At 36.0% G+C, this 18887-nt stretch overlaps 1 protein-coding gene across 1 annotated transcript in view; it reads left to right on the top strand.

Moving 5' to 3' along the window:
* The window catches only part of ERBB4 (erb-b2 receptor tyrosine kinase 4), a 1129145-nt gene extending 1111562 nt beyond the window's left edge, over positions 1–17583 (top strand). Inside the window, exons 26-27 of the mRNA XM_053597917.1 lie at positions 13995–14292; positions 17104–17583. Coding sequence (XP_053453892.1) covers positions 13995–14292; positions 17104–17549 — 744 coding nt within the window. The 3' untranslated portion in view covers positions 17550–17583. The remainder of the gene's footprint in view (positions 1–13994; positions 14293–17103) is intronic.
* Positions 17584–18887: the final 1304 nt, after the last annotated feature.

Here is an 18887-nt window from a genome sequence, read left to right as displayed (position 1 = left end):
ATTATTCCCATTTTACAGATGAGAACACAAAGCTTTGATAAAGATGCACGTGTGGCAGCTGTGTGCCGGTGCTCTTCTCTCATCAATCACCCCTCTGTAGCTGTTTCCCTTCCCAGAGACATGCACCCTGTAATTTTGATTTAGAATTTCACTGACTTATAACTTTGATTTTTCTATACTATTCATCCATGATTATCTTAAAAATATTTCTTGAAAAATTTAAAATACTCTTTCCCCAAGTGTCTCTTCTGTGCACCACAGTGTGGAAACAGGTAGGTGGTAGCTTTCGCCTATAGAAAAAGGATATGCTTTGCATCAGTCTATCATTTCTTTATCCACAGGTCTGTCTTATTGTTCTCATTTAAATATTTATATTATTCAGGAATAAAGAGAAAGCCTGGTTTTCTGAGCTTCCAAAGCATTAGGAAAACTGTAGAAGTCTCAAGGGAGACGAGTGATAAAATTTGGAAGTTTTATAGCTGAATGTGAAATGTCCATTGCATTGAGACCATTTGTAAGAAGATTTTTTTAAAAACGTTTCCCATTAGAACTAAGATTTCAAACAATGTCTTCAGATACAGTAACTGATATTGACAAGAAGAGTGAGCCTATTAGATGAGATATAATATTCCGATACTTGAATCTCAATTCAATTTCACTCTATTGGCTGAGTAACATACAATTTTAAGGATACCAAAACTCTACATTCTTTAAAAAACATCTGATTGACTTGATGGAGTATCTGAAGTTCTCATTAATAGAGTCTTTCTTTGGGTTTAAAACATGTTTCTGTCTATCTGTCCCTCCATTCAATATAATTTAACTCAATAATCACTATATCTATGTTCTTGGCTCTGTGCTAGGTATAAAATTATAATAGTAAATTACAGTGAGTCTTCTTCCAGATAGACTCAAAGTCTAAGACAGAAGACATATTAATGAAACAAAGAAGTAATTCAAATATAGTTGATAAATTATTCACGTGGGGCACAAAATGGGTTCTTGATAAATATTTATTAAATTAATCATTAAGTGTAATCGGGGTAATGATAATTTTTCTTGAAGTCAATCTGTAATCAAGGGAAAGAAGCCACAAAGAGCATTAAGGAAATAGCTTATTATTCTTAAATTTGGGCAGAGGCCTGGAGAAGAGAAAAGAAATAGCTTATTATAAGAACTGCAGGTACTTTATTTGACTGGAGGCTTAGGTGGAGAGAGCAAGGAGGTTGAGCAAGGAGGTTGAGAGCAAGGAGGTTGACCAAGGATCATAGTCATCAAAAGCCTTCAGTGCCATGAGAAATTGATTTTGTTTAGTCTAAGGACAATAGACTGTCTTGAAGATTTGGGGGTGGGGAAGATGAAGTGTGAATATTAGATTTGGACTGAAGGGAAAGACTAAAATCAAAAAGATCAGTTAGAAGGTTTTCATAGTACTCTAGCCAAGAATTGATACTATAATTAAGATTATCACGAGTGCCTGTTTCTCCTAGCAATTTCTGGTTTACTCCTGTTATCCTGGCATAATTATTAATAGCACTTTCTCTTACCATCAAAGTTTCTCTGTTGGAATAATAAATTGTATGTCAACAAATGGCCATGAGGATGCAGAGAACAGTTGGTTCTGAAGATATTGAGCTATTTGAAAGGGTAGACCTCAGATACTTAGATATGAGGAGTGAGATAAGAGGAGACATCAAACATAACACTAAGATGATGACTTACACAAATATCTATGGGTACCTGTCTCCTCCAAGACAAGTGAGTCAGGGAGAGGAGACAGTCATTTCGGTTTAGGAAATGTGACATACGAAATGCTGTGAAACCGTCCAGTGGAGATATCAAACCGGCAGTTAATTACGTGAGTATGAATTAGTATTTAATAGTTCAGTGTTACCTGGGGTAGGTCCATCAGGATCTACTAACATCCATTTGAGAAAATTCTCCAAATTAATTTATCAGGCTATAGAGATGCCCTCTGGCTTGGTTAGAGCCACATCCCCGAGGAGAAGATAAGATCATCTATGAGGGAAAATGTTTTGGTGTGAGGTAGTCTCTGAGGAATTAAACAACTGGAATGAAAGGATAATATGGTATGGTTACATTTTCTGTAGAACAAGGCAGAAATAAATGTCCCCAGTAATCTATTAGGGAAGAGTAAAGAACCATGGGCTTGAAATCGAGAAGTTATATCCTCGGTGAGGAAATACTGAAATCAGACTTCACTTGATCCAGAGGTTCACCTGGGCTTCCCTGGACTCAGAATCTAATGATCTTCAGCAGATTTTTTTTTCTTCTCCATAGTAAACTATATATATATATATATTTTTCTTTTTTCTTTTAATTAGGACTGTTGGTTTTGCTTGTTTTTAAGTAGCAGTGCCTGAAGGAAAGCTGCTTGCCACCTCTGTTACTGAGGCTAAAAACAGAGTGTGAATGAATTATCCCTGGTATTCATGTCAGATTTAAATTAAATTATCTGGTTTCCATTTTATTAATTTTTGCTTCCTTCATTTCTTTTTTAGTAAAATGTTAACCATTTTAGAAGTTAAAAAAATTATCATGGCCGCGATCTTGGCTGGCAGCAGGCAGTGTACACGGAGAGCTAAGAAGTACTGGGTCATTTTTTATTCTAAGAAATTCCAAAGTGGTTCACAAATAGTTGTAGGAATGCTTTGTATATTTTTCTTCTTCCTTTTTATAAGCAGCAGAACCAGATTTAGGGTATTTTTAAAATGGTAAAATCTGCTTAGACTGTGGTCAGCAAGATCCCCTCACGGAGAGCTTTTTTCTCTTGGGGGGCTGCCCTCAGTCTTACATTCATTTTTGCCCACATCAGTTGTAAATACCAGCCTGTTTCTGTGAAATGTAACCAGTGTTTGCTCTGGGCTGATGGGACAGTCGTGTGCTGTTTGTTCTGTCAGCTGCGGCACCCGCGTATCCACAGGACATTATTCAGATCAGCTCACACGAACCAGCTGTCCTAATTCCAGGTGGACTGTTAGAAATCTTTTTACTTACAGCAACAGCTGTGCCACCTGGTAGCTTAAAGAGCAGTAGTTGGCTGAATAAACCATTGTTACAGATTCACTTTTTATCCGGTAAACAGTTGGCAGAAACCAGCATAACTGAAGATATTTCCAACCTGGTCCACCCTGAAATGATAGGATCACTGAAATGCATTATCTGTATTATGTTAAATTGTATGCCTGTTGCCAAGACCTATCATCTAAAACACTGAATAAAATCTACATGCCAAAATTCGGTTTCTAAAATTTGCAATTCTATTTCCTATGTTATTTGTTTTCTATCCCGCAGTTCACAACTATGCTCTCCATATTTTTACATTCCCACGCACAGATTGCTCTAAATACTGTCATTGTTATTTTGACTATATAATAAAACCTTCTCAGGTTGGATTATTGTTAAAGAAAAAGTTGACTATTTCACTGTTGCTTTATTATAAAATAGATAAAATAACCATTAACAGACATTTCCAAGTGGACCTTTTTTCTTTTTCTCTCTGTTTTTTAGGTGCCTCTCTGGGCATTTAAGGAAACCTCTTACACCTAGTATCTTAGTGAACAAGAGTCCTTTGCTGTTAACAATATCCAAATGTGAAAAATGGGAAAACAAAAGCAAGCGCACATATGATCTAATAGCCTTAAAAGGCCATGTGTTCGATTGAGTGGATTAAATAAGCCTCCGTTATCTTGTTTCAAGTTATTCATTTTCTTAATTTCCGTATGAATACATACACTAAAACTGAGCCTAAAATTGTGATTTAAGAAAGTCTTTACCAGCAATGCAAAAGTAAATATTAATTATATCCAGGCCAAAACTCTCATTTTAAAATATAAAGTAATAGCATACAGATTCAGGACAGTTATACATTTTTTTCTCATTCTTAATTCAAACCCGTTCTATAGGTTATTTATTTTTAAAAAATTATTTTTATAATCCCTAGACATTCTCTAATTATATGCATAAAAACAAAGATGCACACTATGAGGGTAAAAGTATATCAACAGGCAAGTGTGGATGTATATATTGCTTTTTTAAAACTAGCTTTTATAGCTGTTACGTTTATATAAAATATTCCTTCTCCATGGAGCGCAACCTGTTTTTGTAGGTATAGTGTTATTTTAATAAACACTACTTTTAATTAACATATTTATGGACAGCTTTCTCTATAATACTTAGTATTATAAGGGTATTTCTTTTGTTTAATAAACTTACGGCCTATTTAATAAGAAAATTTGATATCTGTGTTAAAGGGTGATTAAATTCCCTTTAAGAGTATATTAGTATGTATTTCAGCTTGGAACAAAAGTCATTTTAGTTAAAGGCAAATGCTTTCCATTCTATTAAAAAGTAAACACTTTTTAATGAAAAACATTAAAAATGGACCTCTAAAACAGACCTTTTATTATTTGTTAAATGCCAATTTGAGGCCACTAAGCATAATGGAATGTGCATTAGATGGGAACTGAAGAATCCTGTTTCTTATACTGTTACTAACTAGTTGTGTCACCTTAAAAAATTAACCTCTCAGAGTGTCAGTGTATCCATCAGTAAAATGAAAACTTCAGATTATAATATTTTAAAATTGCATTTCCATTCATCACTATTCAGATATGATTCTGCCTCCCAAGAATATACACTCATATATTGCATATAGCCTGAGCAATAGTTTGTAGATATTTCATTTAGGTAGAAGGAAAGAAAAACTGATTAATACTTTGGATAGATTAATGAGAGAAAACTTTAGAAGAGTTTGCTTTAATGCTAATCATATTTTACATAGTTAACTGCCGCGGACCGCCAGTCGAATGAGTCTCAGTCCGAGGGCTTTCAGGGCGAGAACGGCTCAGGTTGATTGAAAGGGCGACGCAGGAAAATGACAAACTGCCACACACCAAGGATGATGAAGAAAGCAGTTGTACTTTACTGAATTTTAGGCATGGTATTTATACATTTTTGACAATGTGTTACAGACCACAAAAGATATTTTTATGACTTGCTGATGCTTACAAAGTTCTTATCAAGTTTTGCAGATGTGAGTAGTCAACCGTCTTTTCTTACACAATGCTTTTGCCCGCAAGGGGGAACAAAGACTGCTGCTTATCAGCAGTTACTTTTTTACTTCTCTTTAATCTATGTTTAAACCTTCTTTTTTTGTGGGACTGCTTTGTTCACATTTTACATTTTTCTTTTATTACACTTAATTTTGATTTCATATGTTATAGGAGTTATATGTGTATGATTTAGGTGTTAGATTTAAGTTTTAAAGAGTAATGAGTAAAATTGTGTGGAAAAACAATTATAGTGAAAGAATAGATTTTAGAGAAAAACTTTACTAAGGAATGTAGTTTCAAAGAATGAGATAAGAAGTCAGAGGGAGTGGGTATCTGGTAGGAATATCTTAACTCGCCGTTTCTGCATTCTCTTGATACATTGTTTCAATTAACTGACTTTTATGGTGGGAACATGTTCTTTTGGAGACATTCAGTCTCTTAGAGTAGATGAAGTCATGGATCAGTAAATCATTATGTCTATTCTTAGTTTCTATAGGCATTCAAGCAACAATTAATCATTCAACTCGACAAACAAGTTTCAAACAGGTTTCAGGGTAAAGGTTATTCAGGCCTTTATGCCGCACCTCATGAATTCTTACGTTCACTAAAAGGCATGCTAGGCAACTTATGCGCTGCTGTCGCAAACCAGGGGGACTGGGGGCAACGCTCCGAGAAGCACCCACCGCCTTACCGCAGTTTTCACAACGCGGACAGAGCCATCCCGCCGCGGCTTGATGCCGGGGGTGCGGCAGTTAACAGCTAATAGTGTGGGCTTAAGGGAGAATATTTATTTTACATGTAGTAATTTTATAGTTGGAAGTGACCTTTCCCATTACCTGTCCTATAGCCCCATTTGTCTTTTTAGAGTTACATGATTCAGTGAAAAATAGTAGCAAATACAATCATGGAGGTAGGATGACTTCTTGCAACCACTTGTCCCAGGTCTGTGAGATTTTTGTGTTCAAAAATTGCCTGACCCAATGCATTGTTGATGTACTAAGAACCTTCATCAAATATTCTTCATGATATGGGAATAAAAAATGTTGAAACTGAGACAATTTTAGGATTCATTTGAAGAATCAGTTACACTTCTCTAGAATTTGGACGTAGTAAAGTCTTGATGATTTCATTTCTGCTCTTAAACAAAGACAAAGCAACAGACCTAGACATTCTTAAACACTGTTCGCGAAATCAAGGAAAATAGCCTTTAGAACAGAAAATAATTATTGGGAGGACTTTGAGAAATTCGTAGATGTTCCCCTCTTTAGATTTCTAGCTACATGCATTGGCAAGTAGCTATGTAATAATTGGGAACAGTTTCAGTTACTATAACATGCTTATAAAAAGAAACAGAAGCAGGCAATAGAAGGGGAAAGTTACTAGAACCAAACAAACAAAAGAAAGACACACCGAACTTGCATCAGGATAAAGAGATCAATTCTTTATAATTACTAATCTCAAGAAAGGTGATAAAATTCTTATTGGTTATCTTGAATGAAGCTAAGGAATATTGGCATTAATGTAAAAATTATGTTTCTTTTTGCCCTTTCAGTTTGGACTGTGCTAATAACATTCCCCAATTCCATTATATAATACTGCTCAGAGCAGCAACTTAAAGCAGAAAGGTGTAAAATGAGGAGTTTTAAGCTTCATTTTATCTGATTCATCTATCCATGAATATTTTAAGGAGAAATTTCCTCCTTTTCTACTGATATTTGGAAAGGGTATGGGAATTGCTGCCTGGGGATACAACAGCTTACTTACCCCCTAGTCAAGCAAGAAAGGTAGTTATTGGCTAAGCCTTTTACTAGGAACAGTAAATCCATAAGCAAGAGGTCTGTCATGAAAAATCTTTGTGTTCTCCAGTTTAAAACTATCTCTTCCTATGTTAAGGCTGACTTTGCTCTTGGCAAAGTAGGTAAATACGTGTGTGTGTGTGTGTGTGTGTGTGTGTGTGTAGATATTATGAGTGTAGATATAGTATCTAATTTTAGATCAGTAAGAAAGGACTTTTTGAAAAGAATAAAGTGTGTGTGTGTGCACACGTGTGTGTGTATAGATATTATGAGTTTAGATATAGTATCTAATTTTAGATCAGTAAGAAAGGACTTTTGAAAAGAATAAAGTGTGTGCAGGTGCACACGTGTGTGTGTGTGTGTGTGTGTGTGCGCGCTGTTAACTCAATACTCTAGTTGAAGTTTCCTACTTTCAGTTTAGGTCCTTGTAACAAATTTGAGTGCAAATAAGCTGGAAAGGGCAACACTATAAAGCATGATCAGCATTTTATACCCAAGACAATTGCACTTTAAATGCCTCTTTAAGATTAGTTTTTCACTAAAACTAGAAAGAGAAATCATGAGAATAGAAAAGAAAGTACGGCGCAGAGGAAGAGAGAGGTCAAAGATGGGAAAGAATAGACATGCAGGCTAACGTCAAAAATGTGTGTGTGGGACACAATGAAAAGGTAATAGAATGAGGAACTTCACAGATAACCACCGATGACTTGTGTTACCTGGGCAGATCTATTAACTTCTCTGACACTTGGTTTTCTCATCTGTAAAATGGGAGTTATGATTTTTAATGAAGATACTTACCTTGCAAGGTTGTAATAATAAATAAAACCTGAAATAGTTCAGGTTCAATAAGGTAGGCCCGTGATCTATTTTGGTTTCCCTTCCTACTTTCTGATTTGTCTAAGAGTAGTCATATATTCATCCATGAAAGAGAATAGATAGTATAACTAATTAGACTTTGGACTTCAGAAAAGTAGCTATTGATGCTTATAAAAGATACTATTTCCATATACTTTGTAAATTCTGTATTGGCTTTCATTCCTGTTTACTAATTTCTTTCATGGCTCCGTTCTATTAAATGTATTTTTAGTAATTGAGCAGATGTGACATAAAAAATAATTAAAGTTGCCAAGGTTAGTGAAAAGTGGATAAAGAGCCCAAGTCAGTATCCTTTCAACTGGATCATAAGGTCATTATTATTTTGTGTTTGTGGACATGTAGGTGTGTGTTAAAGACTTTCTTCAGAAAATCACTGCCTCATATAGCCAAACCAAATAGAAAAATGATAAAATCATAAATAGTGAAATAATAAATTAGGGCGACACCTATGACTCAGTGAATAGGGCACCAGCCCCATATACCGAAAGTGGCAGGTTCAAACCCGGCCCTAGCCAAACTGCAACAAAAAAATAGCCGGGTGTTGTGGCGGGCACCTGTAGTCCCAGCTACTCAGGAGGCTGAGGCAAGAGAATCACTTAAGCCCAGGAGTTGGAGGTTGCTGTGAGCTATGACACCACAGCACTCTACTAAGGGTGATAAAGTCAGACTCTGTCTCAAAAGAAATAAATTAATAAAATAGTAAATTAATAAATCATATATAGATAGATAAAACCCATTGTGTGTTTCATACATATATACATATATATAAATTTCAGTCTGTTGCTGAAATGTCAATGAGCTTACATCAATCATTACTGGGTTTTGGCACATAGGGACACGTTTATTTTCTTCTGGTTTTCTTATGAAAAGGAAGGCTCTAAATCTAAACATCTCAAACCACTGGAATGTAAACACAGAGGTACAGCCATGCTTGAGGAATTGGATGTAATGAAAAATATAGTCTCTGTCCACTGGTGTGTGACCTGTGAAAGTGTGATGCCCATCAAAGTGTTGAGCATATATGTTAATGCAGATAAAAGATTGAAAATCCTTTGTGTTACTATGTAGAAGTGTTGATGAATTTGCAAAGTCTTACAGGGACATATTCTACTTCTATTGAAAGGATTTAGAGTATTTCTTTTTTTTTTTTTTTTTTTTTTGTAGAGACAGAGTCTCACTTTATGGCCCTCGGTAGAGTGCCGTGGCCTCACACAGCTCACAGCAACCTCCAACTCCTGGGCTTAGGCGATTCTCTTGCCTCAGCCTCCCGAGTAGCTGGGACTAGAGGCGCCCACCACAACGCCCGGCTATTTTTTGGTTTTTTGCAGTTTGGCCGGGGCCGGGTTTGAACCCGCCACCCTCGGTACATGGGGCCAGCGCCCTACCGACTGAGCCACAGGCGCCGCCCTAGAGTATTTCTTGACACTAGAAAGTATAATCCTATAGTTACTATTGAGAGTAATAATTATTTAAAGATTAAAAAAAACCTCTCTCAATAAGCACACGTTTAATTTAGACATAAGTTAGGCATTTAAGCATGTATTTTTTGTTTCCTAAGACAATGGATTTCTATAATTATTCTTAAAAATATGACAGGACACAATCTATTCAATTAGCAATTTAAAATTTCACAAGAACAATATTAAACAATACAAATATATGAAATACTATGCATGTAATGAGACAAAAGTTCAACTATTTCTCACCCAAATAAAAAATACATTTTAGGGCATGATATATTTAAAATCGCATTTAACACTCTATTTGATTCATTTGCTGACACTTGCCCTCCTTTATAACTTCTGGCATTGGAGCTCAAGTTAATCATACAATGTTCCAGTGATATGGCCGTAGAATTAAACTCTTTTCTACCCATTGCCCTTACAAATCCTCCCACCAGGAACAGACTCCAAATCACCTGCCAGTTCATAACCCACCACTCTCTATCTCTGCTCTGCTGACAGTAAATCAGCAGCTAATTGAACAGAATGCACCCAATGTATCATCCTAAAGATCCACAAAGCTGGCCTTTGATGGACAGCGGAAAGTGGCATGATGAAAAAACAGAAGCTTTTTAACTGAGAGCACCGCTTTGTTCTGCTTAGAACTTTAAGGTCACTACAGCTCATTTTGACTGCCGTGAGGATCTTAATTTTTACTCAACCAATTTACTTGCAGCTGTCATTCTTTCCAATATTAAAAGTTCAGCTCTGTAAGTATGGGGAAATGAGGGAGAGAAAAATGCGAAGAGCTTGTTACAAACTAAAAACAGCAAAAACAAGTGAAATCTGGCTTGGCTCTGAAGTACAAAAAGTTATTTTCAAAGCTTATAAATTATGACATAGTGATTAACATGTAATTTAAATATATTTAAACAACAATTATATCACATTTCCAGCCCAGCTAATTGGCCTCACAGATGTTCCCTTGGAGCTGCATTGCCCTTCCAGGGGGAAATGAATGAGGTGCTTTTTATCATGGAAATAGATAAAAAAGCAAACTGAGAAAATGGAAACAGAAACATAAAAAGCAGCCAGTAACCCTGAAAACAATGAATGCAAAAGGGTTTTTGCTTCACAGTTTTTCCATTTTCATGCTGAAAACAAGGAAGAGCATGAAGACGCTGCTATTACCGTGATGCTGTTTGGCTATATGTGCAGCTACAGAGTTGGCAGTTGCTGACTGAAAGACTCGTCAAAGCAGGGACAGTGGGTGCATTCTAATAGGGCATGGCCTTGCTTCACGTCTTGGAACAGACTTACTACACGTCCAATTATTTTTAATGTAATGCCTTTACAATTAAAGGTATTCTAGTCCAGATAATGGATATATGTAATAAACTCTTTCCTGATGAAGAATGACTTGTGAATTATTCTTTTGATCCTCTGGCCCTCAAGTTTTAAAAAATGCAACCAATACTAGCTCCGTAGATGAACATTCTGGTAGAACATGACCCGGTGCAGCTGCTCCTACGAGGTAAGGAGTCAAAGGGATGCTGGTAATTGTAAATATTTTGGAATACCTTCCCTTCTAATATATAATCACTGAATTGAAATAAATTCACTCTAGCCTATTCCACTCTTTTTCTTTTCATCATCTCAGTGATTAATGTTTGATAGTACAGTGTAAATTTATTTATTTATTTATTTTGAGACCGAGTCTCAGTATGTCGCCCTCGGTAGAGTGCTGTAGCATCACAGCTCACAGCAACCTCCAACTCTTGAGCTCAAGAGATTCTCTTACCTAAGCCTCCCAAGTAGCTGGAACTACAGGCACCCGACACATCACCCACTGTGTTTTATTGTTATTATGGTCGTCATTGTTGTTTGGCAGGCCCAGGCTAGGTTTGAACCTGCCAGCCCTGGTGTATGTGGCCGAGTCTTATCTGCAAAGCTACAGGCACTGAGCCGGTACAGCGTAAATTTTAAAAGGCCAGTATCCAAGTCTTTCCTAGTGTGTTGTGGGGTCTCCACCATCTACCACACTGCCTGTGGTTCACTGTAGGGATTTCCTGATAATTTGTTAAGTAACTTGCTCAATAATTGGTGTTTAATGATGAGGGTAAGGCCATTGTAATATGACAAAGTTCCACCAGGCAGTTGCCATAGTTTTCATGCCATCCTTCTGTTTTATAGCTCACTGGACTATATGGAAAACATTTCCTCAAATTTTATGAATATTTGTATTTGATTTCATGTATTTCTAAAAGAGAGCAAAACATGCCTGTGTGTAAGATGATTAAAGAACAGGTAAACATTTAAAAATGCCTGTTTGACAAGTAGCTATGGCATCTTGATGGCTTGACTTTACAAATTCAATTTAGTATATGTGAAATTTAAATTTGATAGAGCTTTATATAATAGTGCATAACTTACAAAGTTCATTTATATTTTATCTTACTTTATCTTCACTAAGAATAAAGTAGAGAGGCGAAGAATGAAAATAAATGTTTGTGATGTTTGATGATTGACCAAACTCATACTACTTGTAATTGGAGCCCAGGGCTTCTAACAGGTCACAAAACAATTGCTGTACAACACTACCTCCTATGCTTGCATATTAAATATATCTATACATTTCTATTGTTATTATCATTCATTTGTTGTTAGCTATGTTATTAGAGAAGAAAATAGATCAATATTTCCTAAACCATCATAGTTGTGAAGTTAAGAGGTAAACTCACTACAGGGGTTCCTTGAATTTGTCCCTTGATTAGTCAAGAATAAGTTAGTTTAGAGAAACTACGTTATCCAGTTGTGATAGCTTTACATTAAACAGTTCATCTCCATAGGAAAATTTTCTCCTTAGATTGCTTTATGAATTTCTAAATTATGTAAACATTCTCTTGGAATAGTATTTAGCTGCGTCCCATATAAAAATGTAGGCATCTCAGAGGTTTATACCAGTCATCTCTGCTCACTTAAAGCTAGAATGTACAGAATGCAAGCTTGATAACATCAGCTATTTGGTCTGCATTATTCATTATCCCCAGTGCCTAGAAAAGTGCCTGGCAAATAGTCAGTAGCTTCTCAAGAAAGATGTTTAATGAATTTTTTATTAAGAAGCAAAGTTAGTATTCACACAACCCTTTCTCCTTACCCTAAGGAATGTTGTCCTTAATATTTTATCATATTTTTATATACACTTTCACTTAGTCCATAGGATGGAGCATTAAGCTATAAAAACACAAATGTCTTTTTTTGTTTGTTTCTTTAACTGAAATCTAATTTTGAGTGATTCTAAATACATACAAGGAATTGAAAGCGTGTTTCCAGGAAAGAAATTGATTTTCCAAATTTTCTCCTGTTTCTTTACTTAAAAAAAAAAAAAAAAGACTCAAGGTAAAATAGTATGTACCTTTTTATAAGGAAAGGCCAAGAAATTGACCCCTTGCTGAAATAGTGAAAATAAGTGCAGCTTCATAGAAAAAATTATTCCAGACAAACTGAAATCTACTTCTGTCTCCTGCTAGACACGTTTCTTCTTATAAGAAAATAGGTAATACTGTAGTTATGTGGCCATTTCTCTTATTCAACATGTAAAGAAAGAAACATTTTCATTTACAATTAAAGTTCATTATTTACCACTTTCCCCTTAAGGTTAAATAGAAGAATGTTTGTTATTGACTTATTTTTTAATCTGTTGAGAAATTTTACTTTTTCTCTGTGTTTTTTTTTTCAGGGACTGAATTAAACTATTTAGTTTCCTCAAAATGTATAGATAAATTTGCTTGCAGTCAGAGTGCTCAAAATTTTATCGTCCAGAATACTTCACTGTTGTGCACGTTTTCCCTTGTGATTCATACAACTTGTGGCTTTTCTTTTCTTTTTTAAGTTTTTTCATTCATGTTGCCTCTTATTATATCCATCATTCCATTTTTCTTTCTTATTAGAGTGAAATTGGACACAGCCCTCCTCCTGCCTACACCCCCATGTCGGGAGTAAGTATTTCACAATCAGCCTTCATCTTTTAGGCTTTTTGGTCTCTGCTTACCATGTTTCCTCTCTCTTGTCTCTGTGTGATTTTTTCATTTTGTCTTTGCCAACAGTGAGTTTAGAATTGGCTGTAAATTATGTAGCTGACCTGGTAGATGTGTCTTATCTCAGTAGATAATCAAAACTGGAGATATCAGGCATCAATGGTAGCTTTCGATTTTTATCTGAAGGATTTTTGTGCGCTCTAGATTACGTTTCTTGGTGGAGGAAGGTTACCTTTACTTCTGTCATTATAGGTCATGGACTAAAAGTTGGACTCTCAGTGATGATTCTCTATTCAGGTCCTTGAGACTTAGACCAATAGTACCCATGGGTTAGAAGGCAGTAAGACAGTAGCATCATTCAAAGTGTATCCATGGACTTCCGTTCTTAGTTCTTAAAGACAACTGTTGACAGGTAGTGACACTGCCGTTTATCATACAAATTCACTTAGAATTTTATATTAAAATAGACAATTGTGGAAAAAGGACATCAACTTTTTTTAAAATTAATTCATGCTTTTGTTGGTTAGCAAAATTAAAATACATATTTCCAGAATATTTTCCCACAATTTACCTTTTAAGAACAGTTGAAATTTTTGGTGTTTCTACTCTGAAACTCAGATTGGTTAGCCACTAGAGAAAAAAATGTCAATAACTACTATGATTATTCTCTGAAAGACTAACTTTGACATCTTTTTGGTTATTACCATTTATCTTTTACAACTACTCATGACAACAGCTTCTCTCCACATGTGTTTCCACCATTAACAGAACCAGTTTGTGTACCGAGATGGGGGTTTTGCTGCAGAACAAGGAGGGACTGTGCCATACAGAGCCCCGACCACCACAATCCCAGAAGCTCCAGTTGCTCAGGGGGCTACAGCTGAGATTTTCGATGACGCCTGCTGTAACGGCACCCTCCACAAGCCAGCAGCACCCCGCGTCCCAGAGGACAGTAGCACCCAGAGGTACAGCGCTGACCCCACAGTGTTTGCCCCAGAGCGGAGCCCACGAGGAGAGCTGGATGAAGAAGGTTACATGACTCCTATGCGAGACAAGCCCAAGCAAGGTACACACCAAATCATATTTGCTGTCTGAAGTTCACTTCCATCAGAATAAACAAAGTATAGAATGGCAATTGCTAACCAGCTGGACTGTATAACATTTGTGGCCCAGAAAAGGCCGAGGCGACTGCTCCTTGCAGTGTGGTTCCAGAATCAGCAGCATTCACATTATTGAGGTACATTTTAGAAATCACAAACTTAGGCACCACCTGAATAGGATTCTAGATTTTAACGAGATCCCCAGGTTATTTGTATACACAATCACAATCACTGTATACACAAACAGTGGTGTGAACACTTCTTTTTTGGAATATTTGAATGAAGTAGTGTATCACAAGATATCAGAGCTGTCGTTTTATTGGGCTTCATTGTGGAGATCATAAAAACTGATACCATTGGCGAAAGTGTCCGATGCTTTTAATGGCACCCATACAAAATATGGTTGATTCATTAAATAGTGCCACTTTCTAGTTTATTACAGGAAATTATGAAATTTTATCTGACATTCTTCAACAATTAAAGTTCGACCCTGTATATACTTACAAGCATGCCACCAAGTCTCGAGAATAATAGTTTTTGGGTTCACAAAGCACAACAGTGATTTTGTAAAGAGGAGAAATGTTTTTTAACATCCAAATCAAATAGTATTTTAATTTTGGAAAAAAGAGTGTTTTTCCTTCTAAGCTGACAGCATCAGAAAACAAAGAAGATAGATGATTCTTATTAAAAAAATGATGATCATATTGCTTAGTCTTCAGTGTCAACAGTAAACTATATTTTAAAATTCTGTATTAGAGCCTATTATCTCCTTTTCTATATAGTTGTTTTCAATCCTATAAAACACAATGTAGAGATCCCCTAGTCCATACTGTAAATAACCTACTAAAATATCATCTTTATACACAAATGTAAAACTTTTAATGGAATGAAGAGTTGGATGTTGATAATGGCTCAGGACTGACACCAATGTAGGTTTTGTGAAGATTTGGCAGATTCCTCCTAAAGCAGAATATTCTCTGGAAAGATTGTCACCTCCACCATAAAATTACTTTCCTTCATACAACTTTATAACTTCACAGCTATACAAGTTTGCATCAGGACAACAGATAAGTACATTGAATGGAGAAAAGGAAACAGAGGGCATCGAAGAGCAAGTCAAGTATATGGTTTCATTCTAGTATTCTCAGATTTTTATCTCTGAATAGTGAGATCTATTTTCTATCTCTGGATAGATATTTCTGGAAGGTTTTTAAAAATGAATCTAGTCCTCAGAGAGTATAGAATTTTGGTAGGGACATTCCCAAACTTTCAATTAAGAAGTTTTAGGAATCTACCAAGAAAGATCAAATCAAGTTCTTTCACGTATTTCTCAACTTAAAGCTTGTTACTAAGAGTAAAATTCACCCTCCTTTTTTTAGAGACAATAATAAAAATAGAACAGTTGAACAAGATTATTTAGTAGTAGTTAGAAGACCTGAATTCTAGTCCAACACAAATTGTACCCTGCATACATCATTTAATGTCAACTTTCATGTTTATGAAGATGGAAAAGGAAGCTTGTACTTCCCTTTTTGCAGAATGGTAAGGATGAAATGATAATGTCTTTTAAATTACTGAACTGTAATTCTTATGTATGATAGTGGAATATTCATTACTTATGTATATCCAGGGAAAAATAACCTTGCTTGATGGGACTTTTTTCCATATATTGGGCTAAGTATGAGGGAAAGAAAGGTTGTTTCAGAATGGTGGCATCTCAACAGAGAACTGTGCTCTTTATGCCCTGACTCTAAAATAGCAATAGTTAGGTTTTTTGTGTCTCTACTAAAAGAGAAGAGGAAAAGAGGGTCTATAATGTAAATGTGTATACATATACATTGTGTCTACACATATAGACTATATATTTGTAGAGGCAGAATTAAGGTTAAAGAGAGTAACACTAATTTTCAACATTACTTTTTTTAATTTCAGTTCAATACCTATACAAGATGGATTGTAATAGTGTAGGTATTGGCCTAAAATTGCTCCATATTATATAGGTACAAAATGATTAGTTTCAATGTACAAAATAGCTATTTCATGAGATTCAAACTTAGAGTTTGCTATTTTGTGATTACGATTGGCCCATGGAAATGAACATTATACTTGTTAAGCAGATGTATGTGTAATGTAAAGCAAATTATCTAGAAGCATATTAGATATCTGTCAGATTTGTTTTATTAGTTGAGTTGTTTCCTCAGATGTTTCCTTTCCTATGTGTAATGCCTATCTGTAAAGTATATCTAATGAAATTCCTGTGCCCTATATTGGAATTCCTAGCAAACAACGTAGACAAAAAAAACCCACACTATTCTTTTACTTCATCTATTCATCTTGCCATGAAATTAAGTGATAGACCCTTTGGTTTTCCATTATTCTTTATAAAAACTCTCATTTCTCTACATTTAAAGACCATTTAACCCTGAGAGGTAGTCTTATTTGTTAAAGAAATTACTGACTTTTAGAAAGCAAAGGCATTTCAACAACTGGCCCAATCAATATGCTGATGAGACTAGTGCTTTTAGAAGAACAATCTAGGAGACAGGAATTCTGATCCTGACCTTGTTGGTGCCTTGTCTTATCATTAACATGATTTTGGTGGCACTTACTCCTTTATTCATACGGCAATAGTAATCCACAAAGAGTTATGAGAATTCATGACAACAAATCTGTGGCTTTCTTGTTCTATACCAAGAAGCTAACCATTGCAGATAACCATTGTCTGATTAACACTTCCAGAATGTAGATGTTAGCTGATATTTTTTGTATCCCTTCAGAATACCTAAATCCTGTGGAAGAGAACCCTTTTGTTTCCCGGAGAAAAAATGGAGACCTTCAAGCTTTGGATAATCCTGAGTATCACAACGCTTCCAATGGTCCACCCAAGGCAGAGGATGAGTACGTGAATGAGCCACTGTACCTTAACACCTTCGCCAACACCTTGGGAAATGCTGAATACCTGAAGAACAACATACTGTCTGTGCCAGAGAAGGCCAAGAAAGCGTTTGACAACCCCGACTACTGGAATCACAGTCTGCCCCCTCGGAGCACCTTAAAGCACCCAGACTACCTGCAGGAGTACAGCACAAAATACTTTTATAAACAGAATGGACGGATCCGGCCTATTGTGGCAGAGAATCCTGAATACCTCTCTGAGTTCTCTCTGAAGCCAGGCACTGTGCTGCCTCCTCCACCCTATAGACACCGGAATACTGTGGTGTAAGCTCTGCTGTGGTTTCAAAGTGGAGAGACACGCCCAACACAATTTCCCCACCCATCTCTTTCTCTGGCGGTCTTCCTTCTATCCCTAAGGCCAGTAGTTTTGACTCTTCCGGGAGGAAGCTATAGAGACGCAATGATAGTCATGTGCTTATCTAACTTGAACATTAGGAGGACAGACTGAAAGAGAAAGATAGGAGGAACCACATTGTTTCTTCATTTCTCTGCATAGGGTTGTCGGGAGAATGAAACAGCTAGAGATGGACAGAAAATATAAGGCAATAGTACCTGCTGTCAAACTAGTTCTCACCTTCTCCTTTTTCCTTTCTTTCCTGTTTCTTTATTCCTCTTTTTGTTTTTTCAATGCAGATGGTTGAAACACCCATGATCTCTGTTCCTATCTGCGGGAACTGATGTGTGCATATTCAGTATTTGAACAAAAGAAGACCCCTTTTTTATAACATGACCATAACTGAGATGGAGAATCCAGTTTCTTTCCCCATTACTTTTATAAGAATGGCTAACCCCGCTCTCATACATTTTAAATATCTACCAAGGTTATAATGAATAACTATATTTGGAATGTTTCTTCGTTTTCTCTTTTGGTTTTGCTTTGGCCTGTTTTTTGATATTAATTTCTCCCCTTTTTTGGCTTTAATTTTTAATTGCAAAATGTTGACATCAAAGCTTCTTGACAGAATTTAAAAAAAAATATTTTAATATGGTGAAATGGCCACTGTTTTAAAAATAGAGCCTTTAAAATTAGAAGGAGAAGCCAAGATATTAGTCAAATAAGCATCAGGTCCAGTTTTCATGTTTCACACTTCTGAATATATCCTCTACTCTTTTTTTTTATGTTCATCAATATTTTCTTCTCTATAAATGACAGAACTTGACAGGCAGTTGGTAATTGGAAAAGCAGAGGGAAAACAAGAGAAAGTTCTATGTGGTTAAAAAAACTACTGACACTTTCAGAGGTGGTACACGTGTGGAGTCCATTGAACAGGAAGAAACACACTGGATTGAGTATGTGTACTTGGCAAATACTCAGAAAGGTAGTTTGCACTTAAGCTGTAATTTTTTTTTTCTGTTGTTCTTTTTCTGAACTCCATTTTGGATTCTGAATGAAGCAATATGGAAGCAACCAGCAAATTAACTAATTTAAGTACGTTTTTAAAAAAGAGCTAAGATAAAGACTGAAAACGCCAAACCAAGCAAATTAGCACCTTGGAGGGGTATCCAGGGATACGGTGAGGGGCCAGCACATTATCTACATATGATATCACATTTGCTACGCAAGGAAATTTTTTCAATTTGTATACTATGTAAGAAGGAATACAAG

Source organism: Nycticebus coucang, chromosome 7 (assembly GCF_027406575.1).
Source record: "Nycticebus coucang isolate mNycCou1 chromosome 7, mNycCou1.pri, whole genome shotgun sequence".
Lineage (NCBI taxonomy): Eukaryota > Metazoa > Chordata > Mammalia > Primates > Lorisidae > Nycticebus > Nycticebus coucang.
Note: the sequence above shows the minus strand (reverse complement) of the source record. Positions and strands in the feature narration are given on the sequence as shown.